Source organism: Manacus vitellinus, unplaced genomic scaffold (genome assembly GCF_001715985.3).
Source record: "Manacus vitellinus isolate BGI_N305 unplaced genomic scaffold, ASM171598v3 scaffold_8_pilon, whole genome shotgun sequence".
Taxonomy (NCBI): Eukaryota; Metazoa; Chordata; class Aves; order Passeriformes; family Pipridae; genus Manacus; species Manacus vitellinus.
The window spans coordinates 20675745-20695324 of record NW_021940864.1 but is presented as its reverse complement, the minus strand read 5'-3'; the positions used below and the strand labels follow the sequence as shown (position 1 = coordinate 20695324).

General features: G+C 38.4%; 1 protein-coding gene across 1 annotated transcript in view; it reads right to left on the bottom strand.

Moving 5' to 3' along the window:
• The window catches only part of HEATR5B (HEAT repeat containing 5B), a 54876-nt gene extending 38033 nt beyond the window's left edge, over positions 1 to 16843 (bottom strand). The window contains exons 1-16 of the mRNA XM_029965035.1: positions 16681 to 16843; positions 16053 to 16264; positions 14410 to 14518; positions 13349 to 13498; positions 12690 to 12861; positions 12192 to 12349; positions 11443 to 11692; positions 9730 to 9885; positions 8081 to 8331; positions 7510 to 7621; positions 6152 to 6304; positions 5759 to 5858; positions 4943 to 5052; positions 3836 to 3999; positions 1577 to 1752; positions 231 to 336 (exon numbers count right to left, since the gene is read on the bottom strand). Of these exons, the coding sequence (XP_029820895.1) occupies positions 231 to 336; positions 1577 to 1752; positions 3836 to 3999; positions 4943 to 5052; positions 5759 to 5858; positions 6152 to 6304; positions 7510 to 7621; positions 8081 to 8331; positions 9730 to 9885; positions 11443 to 11692; positions 12192 to 12349; positions 12690 to 12861; positions 13349 to 13498; positions 14410 to 14518; positions 16053 to 16264; positions 16681 to 16806 (2505 nt within the window). The 5' untranslated portion in view covers positions 16807 to 16843. The remainder of the gene's footprint in view (positions 1 to 230; positions 337 to 1576; positions 1753 to 3835; positions 4000 to 4942; positions 5053 to 5758; positions 5859 to 6151; positions 6305 to 7509; positions 7622 to 8080; positions 8332 to 9729; positions 9886 to 11442; positions 11693 to 12191; positions 12350 to 12689; positions 12862 to 13348; positions 13499 to 14409; positions 14519 to 16052; positions 16265 to 16680) is intronic.
• Between the last annotated feature and the right edge of the window lie 2737 nt (positions 16844 to 19580).

The following is a 19580-nucleotide window of genomic DNA, read 5'->3' as shown; positions in this document are numbered from 1 at the left end:
TAGAGAATGCTGAATATTGCAGAATGCTGACTACATGAGCCTCATTTCTCCTCTGTGCCGATACACGCAGACGAGAGTTCATACTAATATCTGGGAAAAAAATGTAATTTTAGTATTTTCAAACTTTTGAATGTTTGAGTGGTAACTTTAGCAATGGTTCTTCTAACGGCTCTTTGTATTGAATACAAACTGATGAACTTTGGCTTCCATTACAAGCTTACAAGTTTTACCTTTAAGGCACTAAGAACAGCTGTAAAGATATTAAGCTGTACAGCTTGCTGGCGAACACCTTTAGCCTGCTTGACACATTCAGCAAAGTGATCCAACATCTGTAATCTAAAACAAAGGAAAGAACATAATTGAAGTGATAGCCTTTCAAAATACAAACTAAAACACAGCTGATAAAAAAACACACACAACAAAAGGACCTTTCAAGTTCAGTCACACAATTTATGCTTCAAGGGCTGCAGAAGGTATTCACTACAGGCAGAAAGAGTAGAGTTATTCTGAACATCCCTTTGCTGGTTCTTTTAGTTCATCCACAAATTTTTTCATTTCCTTTTGAATAAAACAACACCAAGAGGATCTAAGTCCTCAGGTGCATTTGGCTTTATAACTAGAAACCAAAGAGGAAAAATGTTGCCTTTCCACTACCATTTAAAATAGTGTTACCCTCCATATTCATTTTATTGTTCCTATTGTTTTTCCTGTTTAAACTCCATTCCTCCCTCCACTTCCACCCAGAAAACATACTGGGAGGGGGAGTGTTCCTTAGAAGATACCAACAACAAGAATGTAATGAATAATCCACGTTCTTAATTACTCAGCTCTTTTGCAGCTAAATCTTTTCATAGTTAACAATAGATAAAGATCAAGCTCAGTTAATGCAAGTTGGCCCCACATCTATCCTGCCCTTGCTGCAAAATGAGATTGACTGCTAGGAAAAAACTGTTGCCATCAGGATTGTACTGAAGGATGATTTTACTTTGAAATGCATCTTAGAGCTGCTTTCACTGTGTGCTCAGTGACAAATTAGCTAAACTGAATGACAAAAGTAGTCCTGACAACTCATAACTCTGTAGAGGTAATGTGGAACACAAAGGAAAATAAGGTGAATTCCATTTCCTCCTTTTCATCATGCATACAATTATCTGCTGAGTATAAATCAAATGTCTCAGTTGTGGGAGTCGAATGAAATTCAATGCATGCCACTGCTGTTTTTAAGGCTGAAGTTAATTGCAATGGCTACTTTTGCAGGAAATTTTGGTTGCAGAGATATTACTACTGTTAAATGCAGTACAAAAAGAGAAGAATCTAGTCTCCACCTCTGAACATTAATCTTCAAAAGTGATAAAACTGAGGAAATTACCTTATTTCTAAATTGAGTAGACATATTCTGGAATCCTGAGACACAATGGACACCAAATAGTAAACTATGAATTTAAAGACAGTTGATACCACAGTTGATTCTTATTTCAGGGGGAAAAAATACAAACAAACCAAAAAAACCACTAACATAATAGCATCCAGAGAGTAAGGCACTAGGTTCTGAAAATTAACACTGATGTAAACTGACCTGTGTTTGTAGGACACATGAGGAAAAACCACGCCAAAGAGAGCCACAGATGCATCGATGACAGATACTCCTAAAGGAAGGGGACCAGGTACAGCTTCACCAGCAGGGATGCGCAAATAAATAGAAGAGGGATCATGTTCCAGAGCACCACTTCCAGATGCACTGTTCGGCTGAAGCTGCAAAATGCCACATAACATGAATACCTCTGAATATACCTTTGCACATAAAACCTGGAACTAGAGATAACCAAAACACATATGCAGTAGCTTAGAACAACAAAACAGCTTACAAACACCTGAATGCAACTGCAGTGCCCCCATGCAAACACAGTAGTATTTACAGGGTCAGCTGAATCCTGAGGGGTCAAAGCAGTTAACAGCTGGATAAATACAAAAACTATCACTCCTGGTAGTGAGAGGTGGAAAACAGAGAAAAGCAGATTAATTCTGGTACTAATAGTAGCTTCTGAATCACTGATTATGAAGTAGCATTTCATAAAAAAGGTCATTCATATATACAATAATATACAATACCGTATATTAAATGATCAGTTTTGGCTATGATGTAGAAACAGTAGAAAACAGTAGAAACAGTACTAAAACTACTAATGCTCCTATCCTCAAGAAAATACTTTCTAACCATCATTCCTTCAGGAAAACCAATTAAACAATTATCTATTTTCTCTGAAGAAAATTTTATATTCCTGTCAATTATTTAATCATGAAACCAAATTTGAATCCAGTAGGTCTATATTCTTCTTAAAGGCTCAGAAAACAATAGCAAACATTTGTTGAGACCTCTCTATCACTAAAACAAAATGTGATCAAGTAGAAGAAAATCACAGAATAATAGAATGTTAAGGGGTTAGAATGAACCGTAAAGATCATCTACTCCCAGTCCTCTCTGCCATAGGCAGGGACACCCTCCACTGGATCAGGTTGCTCAAGGCCTTATCCAACCTGGCTTCAAGCACTGACAGGGCTGGGGCATCCACAGCCTCCCTGGACAACCTGTCCCAGTGTCTCACCGCCCTAAGAGTAAAGAAGTTCTTCCTAATATGTAACCTAATTTCCTCTCTTTCAATTTGTACCCATTACTCCCTGTCCTATCACTACAGTTCCTGATGAACTCCAGCTCCCCTGTAGGCCCCCTTCAGAAACTGGAAGGTTGCTAGGAGGCCTCCCGACAACCTTCTCTTCTCCAGGCTGAACATAGCCAAGTTCCTCAGACTGTCTTGGTAGGGACTTCATGGCCTTCCTATGGACTTGCTCCATGTCCTTCTTGTGTTGGGGACACCAGAACTGTACACAGTTCTCCAGGGGGGGTTGCATCAGAGCAGAGTAGAGGGACAGAAACCCCTTCCTGAACCTGGTGGCCACGCTGCTTTTGATGCAGTCCAGGATTTACTTGAGTTTCTGGGCTGCAAGTGCACAGTGCCAGAATCCTGTGACACACTACAGATCTTCACTTACCAACAGTGCCATGGTTTTACAGGTAAGAGGTTAACAAAAAAAAAAACCAAAAAACGAGGGAAAGGAGCATCCCAGAAACCTCTGTGGATTGAAGACTGCACTGGAAGTCTACTATGTCCACCACAACAAACAAAGGAAGTTTATAAAAACTTTTTCTGCTTTGACATGTTGCTCGTGCCTCAGAAACAGCTTCCCTTTAGTTTCTCACATTTGGTATCAGCCTTAGCTTTTGGATCTGCTGCATCAAGCCTTCTCAGAAACCTTTACATTATTATATGGGCTGTTGCAGAAGAGGCACTTTCAGCCAACAACATCATGTCAACATTTCCAAATGAAATGCAAGATTTCATACTACACCTATAAAACCAGCTGAATCTTGTTTTGTTGTAACACCATTTGCAATATTGATATTCTGACAGCAATTTCATTATAAAACATGTTAAGTGGAACCTACATTTCTCCTGGTTCAGAAAAAAAACATATATATATGAGAACAACTGCTAGACTAGGAACATTGGGGGATGGACTGGGAGTGTTGGGTTGGGGGTTTTTTTAAGAAATTAGGCTAATTCACGAAGCACAACCCTGTGAGTAGGGTTATGCAATTTATATCTCAGCTGCAGGTAGTTTTTAGTCAAAACAGTACCCTGTAGATGGAAGAACTTACATCTAACAAAGCTCTGAAATAAGACTAAAAACAAGGCATGAAGCTTCAGTTTTAAAAGGCTTCCCCAAACACACATCACACAGAGAGGGCAGATAATTCATTATTCCAGTTTTTTATTACCTGATCTTCAATTGACTTATGATCCGTTTCCTGCAGCCAAGAGCCAAGCAAAACACTATCATCATAATGACAAAGAGACCTTAAGAGTGATGTGGTTGTATTAGCAGAGTTGTCTGTCAAAGTAAATTCTGCTACCAACTCTCGAAGCAGCGCATTAAATGATCCTAAAAAGATAAATATTAAAAAGAATCATTGCTGCTTCTTAGCCAAAACATTCCAGCTATTGATCAAAAGTTACACATATACCATTACTTCGATTTTAGAGGTAGAGAACAGAGAAGTAAACCCAACAAGACTAGAGTTGACAGCAAGGCTTCAAACAGAACCCTAGGCTCTCAATTCCCAAATCATGGGTACCCAAATACCCAAAGAATGGATAAGGTTGAGAACCACTGGGAGTCATCTAGTCCCAACTCCCTGCTCAAGCAGGGTCCACTAGAGGACATTACTCAGGATGGTGTCCTGTTCTAAACAACAGATTGGGTCATTCCTTCCAGGACAATAATCCAGATTTTGAAAAAATTTGCTCATCCACATGCTCATGTAAATTTAATGAAATAACAAAAACAAACAAAAACCAAAAACCTAATCTGTCAGACCCTGTGACAGTGCCTGGTAATTTAATAATAGTAGATCTGTCTAATACAGTAAATCAGGTAAAAACAAACAAACAAACAAAAAACAGCTCAAACAAAAACAAAAACACAAACAAAAAAGCAACACTGAAACCAAAACTAAACCTTCATTGTCACATCTGTCTTTTCAGTATACTATGAAAACATGAAATAATATTCTCCATCTTTTAAGTAACAATGACTTAAACCACCATTATTGGATCTCAGAGCACAATCTTCATATCTCCCAATCCTATAAACAGGACCATAACTTTTATACTGTGTTACTCTATGAATGTTTAGCAATATTCATTCTCTGTAGTTATACTGTCAAGATGACATACAGAAGATGAGGAATATAGTACAAGATTCTTGGAGATTCCTAGAATCCTATTTTCAATCTTGTATTCGCTTCAAAGGTAAACACCAAAAATACATCACAAGGAGCAAGCAGAATTTTTACTTTATTAAAAATTGTTAAAAATGTATGTACCTTCATATGTCTTTGGAGGCAATAAAGCCAATATATCATAAAGTCTTAAACGAACCATAGCTGCACTAGCTTTGAGATGAGCTCCATGGGCTTTAATTACTGATGGAATGCTACAGAATTAAAAAAGAAAAAGAGACAACCAGAAATGCTGCAGTTACTGAAAAGAGTATTTTCAAATTTCTTTTCACAAGATATATCTCTAGCCAAGGCAAGAAAAAATTGTTCAGAGAACTACCCTGGACATCACTCAATTATCAGTACATTTTCAGAAGTAATTGTACAGAGAAGACTTTTAAAAGAAACAAAACTACCAAAACAACAAAACCACAACACACGCTGCCCTAAATCAGTGAAATGCACCTCCTCAGAAGAAAGCTCTATTTTAATTAGGGGTGGGGCAGAGGAAAGGGACAGACACCAAACCACAAAACCAACTCAATTCTATGTTTTATTTTTATTCTGTAAAATGCTGAAAGTCTTTTCATTAGTTCAATTTATAAGAGAAGAGCTTTTTGAATAACATCTAGTATACCAGTATCTTAGTTTTGTCATTTCTTGCACAGGGATAAGCAAACCATGAATTCAAAAGCTCACTGAACTGGAAATCAAAGCACAGTTACCAAAGTTACCAATGTAGGCCCTTCAGCAGTAATAATTTTACAAAGCTAAAGACCACAAACACAAGGATAAAAGTTTTTCTTCAAAATGGATGTGCAGCAACAGTGCGGTACTATGTCAGAACATGAATTAAAACAAATTAGTTGTAGTATTTCAAGAAAAGACAAAGTGAATAAAGAGCAAAAACTGCCTACTTACTGCGACATCATTGTCATGGCACATTCTATGGGTGTCATCAGTTTCCTGATCACATCCTCAGTAAGCAGCTCAGGACAGTGAGCAACAAAACTTCTCATAGCTAATAACAAAAAGGTTTAAATTAAACTTTCACTGAAACAAACAAATATAAAACATAAGCAAGATACAGATCCTAGGAGAATATCAAAAAAGCAACAATTAAAAATGTTTATTCAAAGACTGTATGATATCCTCCAAAAACTGTATGCCAAAACCAGGTCACATTGATGAAAGTCTGACACATTTTACTCATTTTCAAAGAAAGCAGGAAAGTTACGAGAGTTCTCTCTACAATACTTGGGATCACATTTTGGTTTACTGTACAGGTGTAATCTCAAAGTCTGAAATTCTTACCACACAGAGCTCCAGCACGGCCTTCCAACGTTACTTGCCAGGTAAAAGAATCTCCTCTCGCCTTCTCTGCTTCCAGCTCCTTCAGAGAACGTGGAAACACATTTCGCCACAGCAGCAACATCTTAGGCAGATGATACCGAACAACAGAAGGACCTGTGCAAAAAAAATTAAGTGACAGTATAATAAAAACATGTATTTAACTGAGTGTGAAAAATCTGCTATGAAGGCTTTTGCTCTTTGAGCTGTTTTTGTCTTATTTCACTTCTCCTTTTCTCCCCATTTGAACAACAAAAACCAAATTAAATTCTTTCTCATTTCTAGGTTAAAAGTGTGGCAAACAACTACTATACTTTAAGTCTGCTTCTTGATATCAGTACCAAAAATATAGGAAATAGGTTATTCTATACACTACCATGTCCTATGGAACCACTGCCAACTGTCTTTTTACTATCTTTTTGACTTCAAATTTTTTTATGTTACTATTTTGAAGGCAAGTTCTTTAGCCTACCATAACTTGTCCAAAAAAGGAATATAAAAATAACTGATAGTTACTGATTATCTAAATTACTTTAACAGTCAAATATTTTTCTAAGCTTCTAAAAAAGGTCTAATGCAAGTACATTAAAAATACGTTAGAGAAAGATAACCAAAATAGGGATACACTGTTAGAAAAACATGACAATAAACTGGCAAAAAAGAGACAATTTAGAGAAATGAGATTAAACATAAAATGGTATTTTCTGAGAGATCAAAATACTGCAGAACGCATTGAAAGTTTATCATATTTTCCAGTAAAATAAAACTCAAAACAGAAAAAAACAGTACTACCACAAAATTCAAGAGCACACTTGCAACCTCTCAAAATACAGTTTCTGGTAGTTCTGTTATGGCAGATATGAATGTGAAGCTGGGTCTTTTAAAAAACTGAAGGGCTTTTAAACTAACAACACTTTGAATCAGTACTGTTGCCTATCTAGAGGTACACATGCAACTTGTTGGAATGCTCATTGCATTTACTTACGGTCCATTTCTTCTGTACCACAGTATTAAGGAAGGAAGACTATGGGCAATTTTGCCCTTTCATAGAATGACTAAAGGCTGGGTTTCTAAAAACAGATTTATTTTTTTTTTAGGTATGGCACCTTCTACTATCCTTCAGCTTACATAAACTCTAACACTTCATCTCTCCCCAGCATAACAATACTACTGAAATAAGTGTACGAACACTGTTTCTCCTGTATAAATACTCTTGTGCTAGATACTGAACTCATTATGTGTATAGACCATTTGCCAGAGTGGATAATCAGAAATGTTAGACAAGTTTCAAATAAAAGAAAAAGTAGACCATTTTTACAAACCCAAAGTCATGAGTGCTCCAAGTAAAAGCCATCCAGCTTGAGTCCGCTGCAAGGAGAGCCTGCTGTTTTGCGCAGCAGTTCGTAACAGATCCTCAGCAATACTGACCACCATCTGCACCAATGACAAAACACAAGAGATTTAAAAATATAAATGAAACCACTGCAAGCTACTGCTACTTGTTCACTCTTATAGACTATACACAAAGATGTTCTCAAATCATTTAAGTTGACCTTGGAAAAAGAATGAATGCACATTACATTTCATGCAGATGATTAGTGCTTTTCATATGACAATACAGCTAGAAATATTCTCATCAACAGTTATTTCAGAGATTTTCCAATATTTCAATTTCTCTTCAGCAAATTCAAAAAAGAGAGAGGAAAACAGCTGTTAAATATTGCAACTGAGATACTACAAACATGTACTCTGGCCACAACTCTCACGCTAGGCACAAGTTTAATTTCAATAATGCTTTAACTCACTAGCATGCCACACATTTTGCAAAGCTATTACTTGTAGATAAAAAGGTATCTTTTAGTACACTCACAGATGAAACACTCATTATCTCACCTTTCCTTTGGCATGAGGAATACCTAGTGGGCACTGATGCACACCACCTAACAATGCAGCCATTGCAAAACTGTAGCCACTAACAGCTTCAGGGGAGGTCTTCAGATTGTTGAGTCTTTCTGCACATCTGTCTAAAAATGGAGTCAACTGAAAAGGCAATGCCACGGCTACACACCGCAAGCACCACGCCGCAGCAAGGCGAGCAGCCATGCTGGGATGAAGAAGAACTGAAGTTACTGTCTCCAACAGACCTACAGAAAGGAGAGTTTACAGTCTTTAGCTTATCCTGTTTTTAATACACAGACAAGTAAACTGAATCAATACTAGACAGTCAATGTGAAAGTTAAGAAAGTCAGAAGTAAGAGTACTTGAATTTTATGACTTTGCCTTTTCCTTTAATGAAGGAAAGAGGTGTTATTAGCATTATACTGCTCCACATCAGATTCTACCAGCAAAGTTGGAGCTGTCAGAGCCATAGAAGAGACTTCTACTTAAACATTGAAAAGAGGTAGCAACTCTATATAAGGAAACAGGCACTGGATGTGATGATTCCCACAATGTTTTACACACATTGCCAATAACAGAGCAACAGTAAGACTATCTTTGGTTTTGTTTCACATTGTAGCCAAGCATATGCTACAGATGTCACTGACTGCTGTACCCTGCTTTTGACACAGTGCTGTCTCCTCTGCATCATGTTTCCAGCTTTCTACACTCTACAGAAACCTCTGTGCTTACTTAATCCCACTTTCTGAGTCCTTCAGTCCAACCTGTCTCCACATCAAGACCTTCTTTGGTCCAGATCTTGGAAAACACTTACTTCAAACTCCCACTGCTGCTTTATCTCTTGCTTTCTCTTGAGTTAGTGAGCAATTTCTACCTGCTTAGTTCACAGCTGCTAACAGAAATAATGCTGAGATACAGTCCCCTCTATTCTCATGGGATGCAGCAGCCAGAAGGAATAAATATGGGTGGTCTCCCCCACCCCACAGCTGGCACAAATCAGTATGAGAAGAATATCATATGCATCAAGACAACAATCTGCACAATGAAATAACTAAAAGAGCTTGCACTTCCATTGGAAAAGACCATAGGCATCCACAAACTGAAAAAACTTTTAAAACTCCAACACTACAGCATAAATGTGGATTCAGATACTGAAACAAACAAGAAGAAAATCCCCCACAAACCCTAGTCAACTTAAGACAAAGAACCACTTTTTTTAAATGGCACTACCCACAGCTTCACCTGAACAAAATACTTTTGCCTCCCCACAGAAATTTGGTATTTAAAGGCAATACAGTTTTCCAGGAGCAAGTATTTCAGACCTTACACAGCAAAACAATGCATTTCCTATAAAACCATTATTGTAAACAGACCAATACCAGAAATCACAACCTTACTGACCCTAAGAAATAGCTTCAGACAGACTCCAATCAAAACAGCTGTTTAATACTTTGTCAAACTTGAACTAAAGTTAGGGTACTAAAAACAATGAGCTGGACAACTGTAGCTACCCAGAGTGCTACAGGAAGTGCCAGCTTCACTGATTTATTTCTTATATATTCATTCATTATTTAAGTAGATTTAATGATATTTCATATTCATTGCTCAAATGCCTCACAATCTATTTCCATTTATTTGCATACCTATAGAGGGTTCTTGAATAAGGGGAGATGCAGTGGCATTCAGACTCTGAACCAGACTACCCAATTCCTGGAGGGCACACACCATTACATGCTGGCTTGCAGCTACATCAGCAGCTCCTGATTTATTTTCACTGTTAGCATCATTCACTACTGCTTCTGCAGAAAAGAAAAACAAGAGTATCTTTCTTAACTACCATTTGAATCACACATGAGCTGCATAGGACAGAAAATGACAGTTTTGTTTTGATACCAACCCTATATTAAAACAAAATCACAAGTCTGGTGATAGTAAGAACTTGCAAAGCGAACACATTCTGGAAGGGAATAGTTTTATAGCTATCAGCCAAACACAATCATCCAAAGACTATAAAACACAGTTGCCCAGCAGTTACTATGGGTGGCAGAGCACTAAAATTACAGCATTAACAGCATAACATAGCAAAAATAAGTATACAATACACAAATGCTGTATATGTGTATCTATACACAGTAACAAAAAAAATACAATCTTGACATATCTAGGTTTTGCATACAAATTTGCATGCATACACACTCAATGATACTGAGACCTTTAGTAATTAATTAATCACAATCTCTAATCATTTTAAAGATATCCAACTGAGTTCCTAGATCCCACTGTAGGTTCTTTCTCCTACAAAATATCCCAGAAGCAGCAACTGTCTTTTCAAAGAAAAGGCGCTTCAGTATCAGCTTAATGTTTGTGTGTCTACTAAAGGACAAATTAAGAAAATGGTCCGTCTTATATGAAGGGAAGCTATCATTACCAAGTAAAAACGATCAATTTTTCATCAAATTCATTGGAAAATCTCAGAAAAATGAAATAGTTCTTCCAACCAGCCAAATACACAATGGAATTTCCTGCAACTTTGATAAGATGGCAGGAAGAGTAATTTCTGCAACTGTTTCCCCTCAGAAGTAGCATTTCTAATAGTCTTATTTTCCTGGAAGTAATACTTATGGTAATCAGAAGCCTTTTAAGGTTCCATACTTACCCTATCAAAAAATAATTATGAGAAAAACCTGCAAAAGTCTCAATATCAAGTTCATTTTCATAGGTTAAACATTGCTTTAAACTCGAATTAGATGACAGCAGAAAAGGATAAGAAACAGATGCATGGTAAATACAGGGATGTGTAATTCCAATTTACTTTTTAAATCTTCAGCTCAAACTAATTCATTTCATAGGAAACAAATGCCAAGACAATTTTGTCAGCCCTCTTAGGAATTACATATTCTGCAAAGTTTAGCAAAGGGATCATATTTTTCTTCTCTAATTCCAATCTTCAGATTACTTGTCTCAAAATCCAATTGGCTGTTATGGATGTTAGCAGCAGAGACATAAGGACCTAAAAGATCCTGCCCTACCTTCAGCACTCCTAGTAAAGAACTCTGCATGACTTTCAATACAACCTATTCCAAGACAGATGACACATGCAGATTTTTTTCTACCCATTTCATTCTAGGCTTTCAACATTGCATTTGCTATCACAGGATAACAAGCCAGCTTTATACAATCACTTTTCAAGTAAAACTTACATTTTGGATAGCATATTTAAACAGAATGCAGCTGAACTATCATTTACCATAACAACAAAATTGCTCCTCACAGTAGAAGAAAGGTGAAAAATGGCTAACCCAGTATAATGACAGTAACTTTAAACTGGTCTCAAAATAAAGACAAATGGTTCTCACCCACTGCCTTCATTTGTTTACCAATGGCTTGACATATATCTTTGGCAGCTGCAATTTGTGCTTTCTCCCCGAGTAAGCTGCCCACAGTTGCTCTCAGGATAAATGACACGCATCTTCGAGAGTAAACTGCCTCCACATGGGTCTGAGTTGCACGAGGATGGGAGACCAGATCAAGTACGTGGGACAAAAAGGTAGCAAAGTTGCGCTCCAACCACTGACCTCCTAATGTTGTAACAAAGACAACGTAGGCCTGCAAAATTCAGAAGTCACACAGATTAAAGTCCAATTAAAACAGAAAGAAAAGACTATATAAGGCTACAGTTATACTTGTGTATTATGCAGCACAGTAGCAATACCAGTTAGTAATAAGCAACCCTAATCAGTTAGGCAGTATGAATCCATGCAGTAGCCAAGTCTTTGTTGCTGAAACTATACAGTAGCCCCTGTACTGCTATGTATACTATGAAGCATAAAATACTCTCTGCATGACAGCAAGAAAAGCCAGTTCATCACTTTAAATGTGTCTCTTTCTAAAAAATTTGAGAACACAATGTAAATAATAGCAGCATCATCAGTGTGTTACAATTCAAAATGAAGACCTCATGTACATCTCCCAAAACAGGTGAGTCAAACCAGACTTGTAAGTTATCAACAAATACAGAAGAGTGTATGTTTCCTACTAAAAGGGTTACTACTATGTATATATAATACATATAACATAAATGTTACTTCATTAAAAAGTTACAAACCTGGGTAACACCAACTCGCACTTCCCTATTGACAGATCCTCCTACTTTTAACATCTCTCCACCACTCTTCAGGAAACCAGATCCTCCTCGCAAAAATCCTGTGGCCATAAGCTCCAAGACCTCCTCAAGCGTGGCTCTCTTCACATTTTGTCGCATCACTTTTGGAAAACGGGAAGTAACAGTTTGATCCCAAAGTTCGAAACAATACAAGCAATGATCTTGAAACCAGACTTATTGCAAAAATAAATCTACCCAAGATTTCAGATAAAAATTTGTTTTCATTCTTAAAAAATAAGTCACTTTTCCCAAATGATTTTTGTGACTACAACAGATATTCTGCACTCTTTCCTCTTTTTAGCTTATTGTTTATAAAAACAAATAATCCACCTATAAGCTCTCATCTATTGGAACAGCAATGTGTTGTGCAACACTGCCATGTAACATGGTACTGAAGGTGCAGTCTGCCCACTTAGACATGGAATCCAGAAGGGCTTGTACCTGTTGCTTGTTTTGGTATCAGTGCTGTAGCCATGACTGTCCCCAAAAGCTTTGACACTGCAACACGCACACCATAGTTTGAGTTTTCCAGAGCTTTGAAGCACAGGGTTGCAACATTCTCTAGTTCAGCTGTCCACATAAACACCGCTTCATTCTGTAATTCCAGCAGACACTGTAAGAAAAATAGACTTGCTAAGCACCAGGAGACCATTCTTACCTTTCACGTAAGTATCAGACTGCAATTGTCAGGTTTATTCAGCAAATATTTTAATATGAATATTTTAAGAGTTAATTTACACTCTCCCATATACCAAATAACTTAGCTGAGTAAACAATCAGAAGAGTCATAGAATAGGCTAATACATAAATAAAAAAATTAAAAGAAATCTCAAAGAAAGAAACATGTTACGAAAAACCTCTCCCACTGAGGCTCACAGTTAATATATTCTATCTCATACATGTTTATGAAGTGGGGAATACATTACTACAGTACCTGTGAAATAAATCAAATGTCTGCGCCTGCAGTATAAACTAGGAAGAACTTACCTTGCCCAACTAATTATCAAATTTCCTATCATACACAACAGGTCACACTTCAACTACAGGTTCTTCACAGTCACAGTACAAGAGCTTCCAAGGCTAGTGAAAAACACACCCACCTTGGCCACAGCACATCGTACAGCCATAGACCTGTCCGTCAGCAGAGATCGGGCATTCTTATAAATGTCACGGTGACAAGAAGCTGCTGCTCCTCCGAGTCCATTGAGGACTTTCTGCAAACTCATCAGAATTTCACTGCGGCCCTGAGACTGCACACACACAAAAACATTTATGCAAAAATGGGGACACAGTATATACTAAGAACCAGCTGTATACTTTTGCATTTTCTTGCTTCTATACAGGAGTATTTTTGGAAACACTGACAATGAAGGCATATGTAACTGATATCTAGCTGATTTTAGACAGCAGTAAGCACTACATACAGCTTTACTAAAACTCCCTGTGTTGTCACATAAATTAAGATAAGCCCAGGCAACCCAACAAATTGGCTCTAGACAGAATGCTTCTGTCCTGTCCCACTATTTATCTGCTGCAGACTCAGGAAAAAAAACAGAACACCAGCTGATACAAGAGAACAGGAAGCTCAAGTAGTTAACAGCTTCCTTCTAAACCTGCACACAGGCAGGTACTTTACAATTTGAGGACACACACACACATAAACAAATAAATAAATTATCACATAGGTACAAACAACACAGCTGAAGAAAACAGCAGCCAGGTCAAGATCCGCACAATCAGTATTCCAACTTGTTCCAATACAGCTATTTCTATAAAATCAAATCTACTGACAGCCCAGGATACATTCTCGCAATATCATGACATACTCTCTCTTTTCAGGGCACAACATATCCTGCTCGCATTCAGAGTAACAACTTTGCTGCAAAACTTAAGTATTTATTACTAATTTTTAACAACTGAATGTTTATTCAGGATACTTGGGCAAAAATCCTAACACAGTTGTTAGAAATAATACATACAGTCATTTTGGAATTTTAATTACTGATGCCACTATGAAGCAACTACTATAATATTCATATGATAAACTCAAAACTTTCTGCAGTAGATTTGATAATAACCTAGGCATATTGGCAAACACCTTTGGCGGAAACAAGTTTCATTTTAAATGGAATCAAGACCACACAAATAATCTGCAAATTACCTCTGCACTTTTCAGAGACTTTAAAAGATTATTCACAGTTTCTGGAAAAGAACTACCCAGCATTCTGCCCATTTTTTCATAAAATGCTCCAACACACGCCACAGCAGCCCTATGAAAAAAGACATTAATTGGTGTACTCTTTTTCTGTATTATCTAAATGAAGACAAACAAACAGAAATGTATGTTTTAATCATCACTGATGAATAAAAATCTGTTTATTATCCACTACTTATACTGGCTGTTCATTTAAACAATCTTTTTGTTTAGCAGCTTCTAGGAACACAAATGTATTTGAAGAGGTATTACTACAGGATCTACACACAGAATGAAAAGTTCTGGAGAAAACAAAATATGCTGAAATCTCAGCACTATTAGGTCTTTTTCCAAGCACCTGCAAGATAACTCTTACCCTATAATATATCCTGACACATTTCTGTAGATACTGAATTATAGGGTTTTTTCAAGACTGAGAACTTAAAATGAATAAATTATTGCATAACATAAGAAAAGTTATAGGTACTGTAAAATCACTCAATCCATAAACAGTTATTTACACGTTTTCCTTGCCCTGCCATTTAAGATTAGGGATATTTAATTAACACCATATTACAGTTATACACACAAATTGTTCCAGGACAATCACAGAAGCAGTTCCTGAAAACATGTACTTTTTCATCACAAATGAGGCTTTTTTTAAATCTGTAGTTCTTGGTTAAATGATCTTTTAGCAAAGCTATATTACAAACTTATTACAGACTCCTCCTTAAGGGGCATATCTCCATTAAAAAAACTGCTGGACTACCACTTGGATAGCTTAAGTTTCAGAGCATATATACAGTACAAAACCCTTCCCACTTATACAAGTTCCTCACAGAGCTGCACAAGATACAAACAAGAAGACAGTACCTACCCAAACAGTGACTATTTCAGACTTCATTGTTAAATCCTTTTTTGTTGGGATAATGTCTGAAGGCAAGACCAAATTAGGGTTCACTAGACACTGTGAACATATGAAGCAGTATGTGCAGGAAAGTACCAAAACCAGTTTCAGTGGAAGTTTTTTGTGGCATTAACCAAATTCCTACCATTGAGACTGCTCCTATGAGTACAGACAAACTGTATCATGCATACATGCACACACATATCCAAGTATAGAGACTCTGCTTGAGAGACCTGTGTGGCATATCACAGTGGAGGAATATAAAAGGCAAGATTTGATAGGGAAAAAAGCTTGAACATGTGATTACAAGTCTGTGGGCATAGATAATGCTTTGGTTTGACAACCTGCAGGTTCCATCTTAAATGGGGTACCTGAGTGCAATCAGCAATAATTCCACTGATGGAAAGTCTTCATTGCATTACTGCATTAACTGTTATCCTCTCCATGCCATAAGCATGTGAAGAAACATAAAATAGTGCCTTGCCTAGAGTAAGACATTTCAGACAGCCATGTATGTGTAACCTTTGAGTCCTGCCCTGCACAATCTCAATCCAGTGCTTTTCTTGCTATATCAAGCATCTGTGAACCCCAAATAAGCACACAAAATATAAATAAACATAGCATGCACATATATAGGCAGATTGTTCTGTAATATCCAGGACCACTTAAAAATCTCCCCTTTCCCTAGTAATACTAAACATACAGTTTTGTGGGCAGGTAGGTTGCAGTATCATCTTTGCTCTTGATGATGTCATTACACTTGTCAAGTGTCTGAAAAACAGTAAATGTGTCTCCGATGCTGTAGAGAGCAGCGAGATTTTTTGCAAGCAGCTTTCGCGTAGGTGGCCCAGGGGAACTGCTGATGAGTCCTGTTAGCTGTTCTACAAGTTTCTTCTGTTTTTCCTTGACATCTGTCTGTTAAAGAGATCAAAAACAAATAAAAAAGTCATTTAATCCTGTGTCTTGCCACCAAAACCCAAAAAAAACCTAGAAGAGATTGAAGTAAACCTTATACCACCCCCAATTGCATATAATTTAGCAAATTGATTGTTTCACAGAGATTCGAGATACATTCAATAATAGCAGAGACAGATGCTAAATGCTCAGAATTAGCTGTTATCCTATTTGAATTTTACTTTTTCAAAATACTTACTACTTGCCTACTGACTGCCTACAATTAAACACTTAAGAGCTACAAACTAATACAAAGGCTCTTCAGGCTGAATCTGAAACCATACAGTTGTCATCTGGCCATTACCTGTCGACTGTCTCTGGCATGAAATTAATATAAATGCTTTACAAAGAAGCGGGGAAAAAAACCATAAAATTACCTTGTTGGCAGCTACTAGCACTTTATCCAAAAATCTTAACCACTCAAAGATAAAGACTGGTCTCTTTGCTTCTGTGATTTGAGCTAATGCTTCCTCGTTCAGTAACAAACTGTGAGCCAGCTCCATGACAGGTTAAATTCCAGTTTTATGTAAATTTGTGTAGAAACTCTAAAATAAAAATGTAAATATTAGTATAAAGTACAGTACATTAGTACAAACCTTTGAAAATCAAATTCAAGTTTCCAGCTTGCTTAGACTTGTCTTAGCTAAGCAGTCCCAGATAAAACCTACACACATATTTACAAACTGAGTGCATCCATTAGTATTTCAGGGAACAGAGTTGTTAGTTATAAAAAAAAAAGCACCTATGGGCAATTTTAAGGTCCACACTCTCAGCCAAGAAAAATATACTTAAGTCCCCATTTAAAGAAAAAAAGTACAAAAGAGGTAAAGGAGTCATCTCATTGTCTCCTCTTACATAAAAGAGAATAAGGATTGTCCCAAATCAAGACCCTTGAGCACAATCTCAAAGTTTGGGCATGAACCCAGCCACCTCCTCAACACCCTTCAACAGACAAGGTGTGAAGATGAGCCTACCACAAGTAGGAATTTCCACCTATCACAAATTTGAGAAAGGTAGGAACAGTGATATTATTTGGCATCACAGACCTAAGACTCCCCAGATCCCACTAGCCTTGCTTTAAGTGCTGTACAAATAAGCCCTCTGAAACCTAGCAAGCCTTAGGTGTGACAGCCTGGAATACAAGCAGCAGCCAAATGACTGCAAGAGTCCCCAGCAGGCAAAATACTGCAAATCAAATACCAGAGATCCTGCTCAAACACTGAATGGTGGGTAGCTCCAAAGCATGACCAAAAGTACACTGTCAATGTAAGCAAACACTCTGTGGACAACTTAAACTTAGCAAACCACCTTTAAACAAAGTGCAGCTGTTTAATGAAGAGCTGACAGAAAAAAAACCAACCAAACAAAACTTATCTAAAATCACAAAATTAAGTCAACCATCTTCAGAAAAAAGAAACCCAAAAATAAAAAAAAAAAAAGCCCAAAATCTGAATGCAGTGATGCTGAAACTAGGATCTCAGTCAAAACAGAGAAAGCAAAACAACTAAGGAGTATTATGTAAGACATCAGCATTCAACAGACATCATCTTTTGACAGCTGCACAGTTCCACTTGTGCTCTCAAGAGCTCAAAGCTGCTTCCTCATTCATGGTCAAACCCAAAAAATTCTTAAAGTCAAATGAGGTGATTTAAATTATTATTTTTTTAAACAGACATTGGTAGGGGTAACATGTTAATACTACAACTGTATTATGGTTCTGAATTCGCCTCAATGATTTGGTGCTGATGAAACTAAAGCATCATAATGTCTGTAATACTAAGGTTGTTCTCTGCATTTCAGTACTTTGCATAATATTTTTCACTACATTCATCTCCAGCAACAGCTCAGCAAATGTAGAAGAGCCACATATGGAAGCCTGCCCTGACACCTCCAAAGACATCTTCTGGATTTTTTTTTTTCTCATTTATAAAGACTTGAGGAGGTATTGCCTGTCAATAATACACAGACACATCACCTCAGAATACCTTTTCATGACAGCAGAGAGAAACACAATGAATGACAGCACTACGATTCTTTGGATACCACCCCAGAGATCTACACTGCTTGTCACACCCACACAGCACAGGAGTGCTGCATGACAGCACAGCTCATTACTCCTTTTTCTCCCCACATAAAAGGTTTCATTTACCCCTGGCCACAACCTTCTGCACACTCCCGTACCTTTCCATCTTAATTTAGGTAACACAAGCTCCAAGCAACCAAACCTGCACATACTTTCAACTGTGCCACTGAACCACAAGAGATCAGGCACAAAAACAATTACACAAATATTCAGCTGAAGATTCAGAGTCTAACATACACACGTAAGCAATTCAAAACTCACACTGGAAAACGGTTTGCTCCAAAATGCAGTGAAAAATGCCCACCAAGTCCTACCGATTCTGGTGAGGGTTGGGTCTTGCTGTGCCTGTTACAAGAAATAAATACACTGTGATCTCCCGCAGGATGCACAGTGAAAGCTGATAAAAGTCAACCAGCGCCCAGCAAAGTATGTTCAAGCATTACAGAGGTTAGAAAACATTCAGATGCACTAAAATTCCTTTCTATTCCACAGCTGGTTTTCTGTAGCCTAAATCAACTATTCATATCTTCATCATGCAAGCACTTCAGTGGACTGAGAAAGCTAAAAACCAGGCAAGTTTAGGCAAAGTGACACCCTCCCAAAGGGCTGCATGGGGGGAAAAGGTTTTCGCGCTGGGTCCCCCTACCTGTATCGGCTACTTTAATAAACTGTAGCACCTCTCCCAGGGCATCCTGCCTGGTTCTAAAAACCCCCCAGGAGGTAAAGCCGCGGTACAGCCCTGGTTGTAAGGGAACGATGCTCAAGGCAATGATGCTATGAGAATGATGCTAAGGGAGCGATGCGCGCTGCCCTCCATACACGCACCCCCCGCACACGCTCGCCGACCCCCCACACGCCGCCAACGCCGCGGAGCGAAGCGCGGACGACCCTCCGGCCCGCTCCCCGCAGCCCCCGGGCCGGGCCGGACCGGGCCCCTCCGCCGCTCACGGTCACTTTACGCTGCACCGTGCGTGGGCCGCGTTCCCGCCGGCGTCGGCTATGCCAGGCACGACACCGCGCCCGGGGCCGCTCACGGACACGGACACGTCACCGTCACGGACACGCGTCGGTGCGCGATGCGCCGCGAGCTCGCCCCCGGCCGCTGGGACCATCCCTGCGGCTCGGCGCTTCAGCCCCCGCAAGGCCCGGGTCCGGCGGGCGTGGGGGCTGGGCGGAAAGGGGGAGACACGTTCC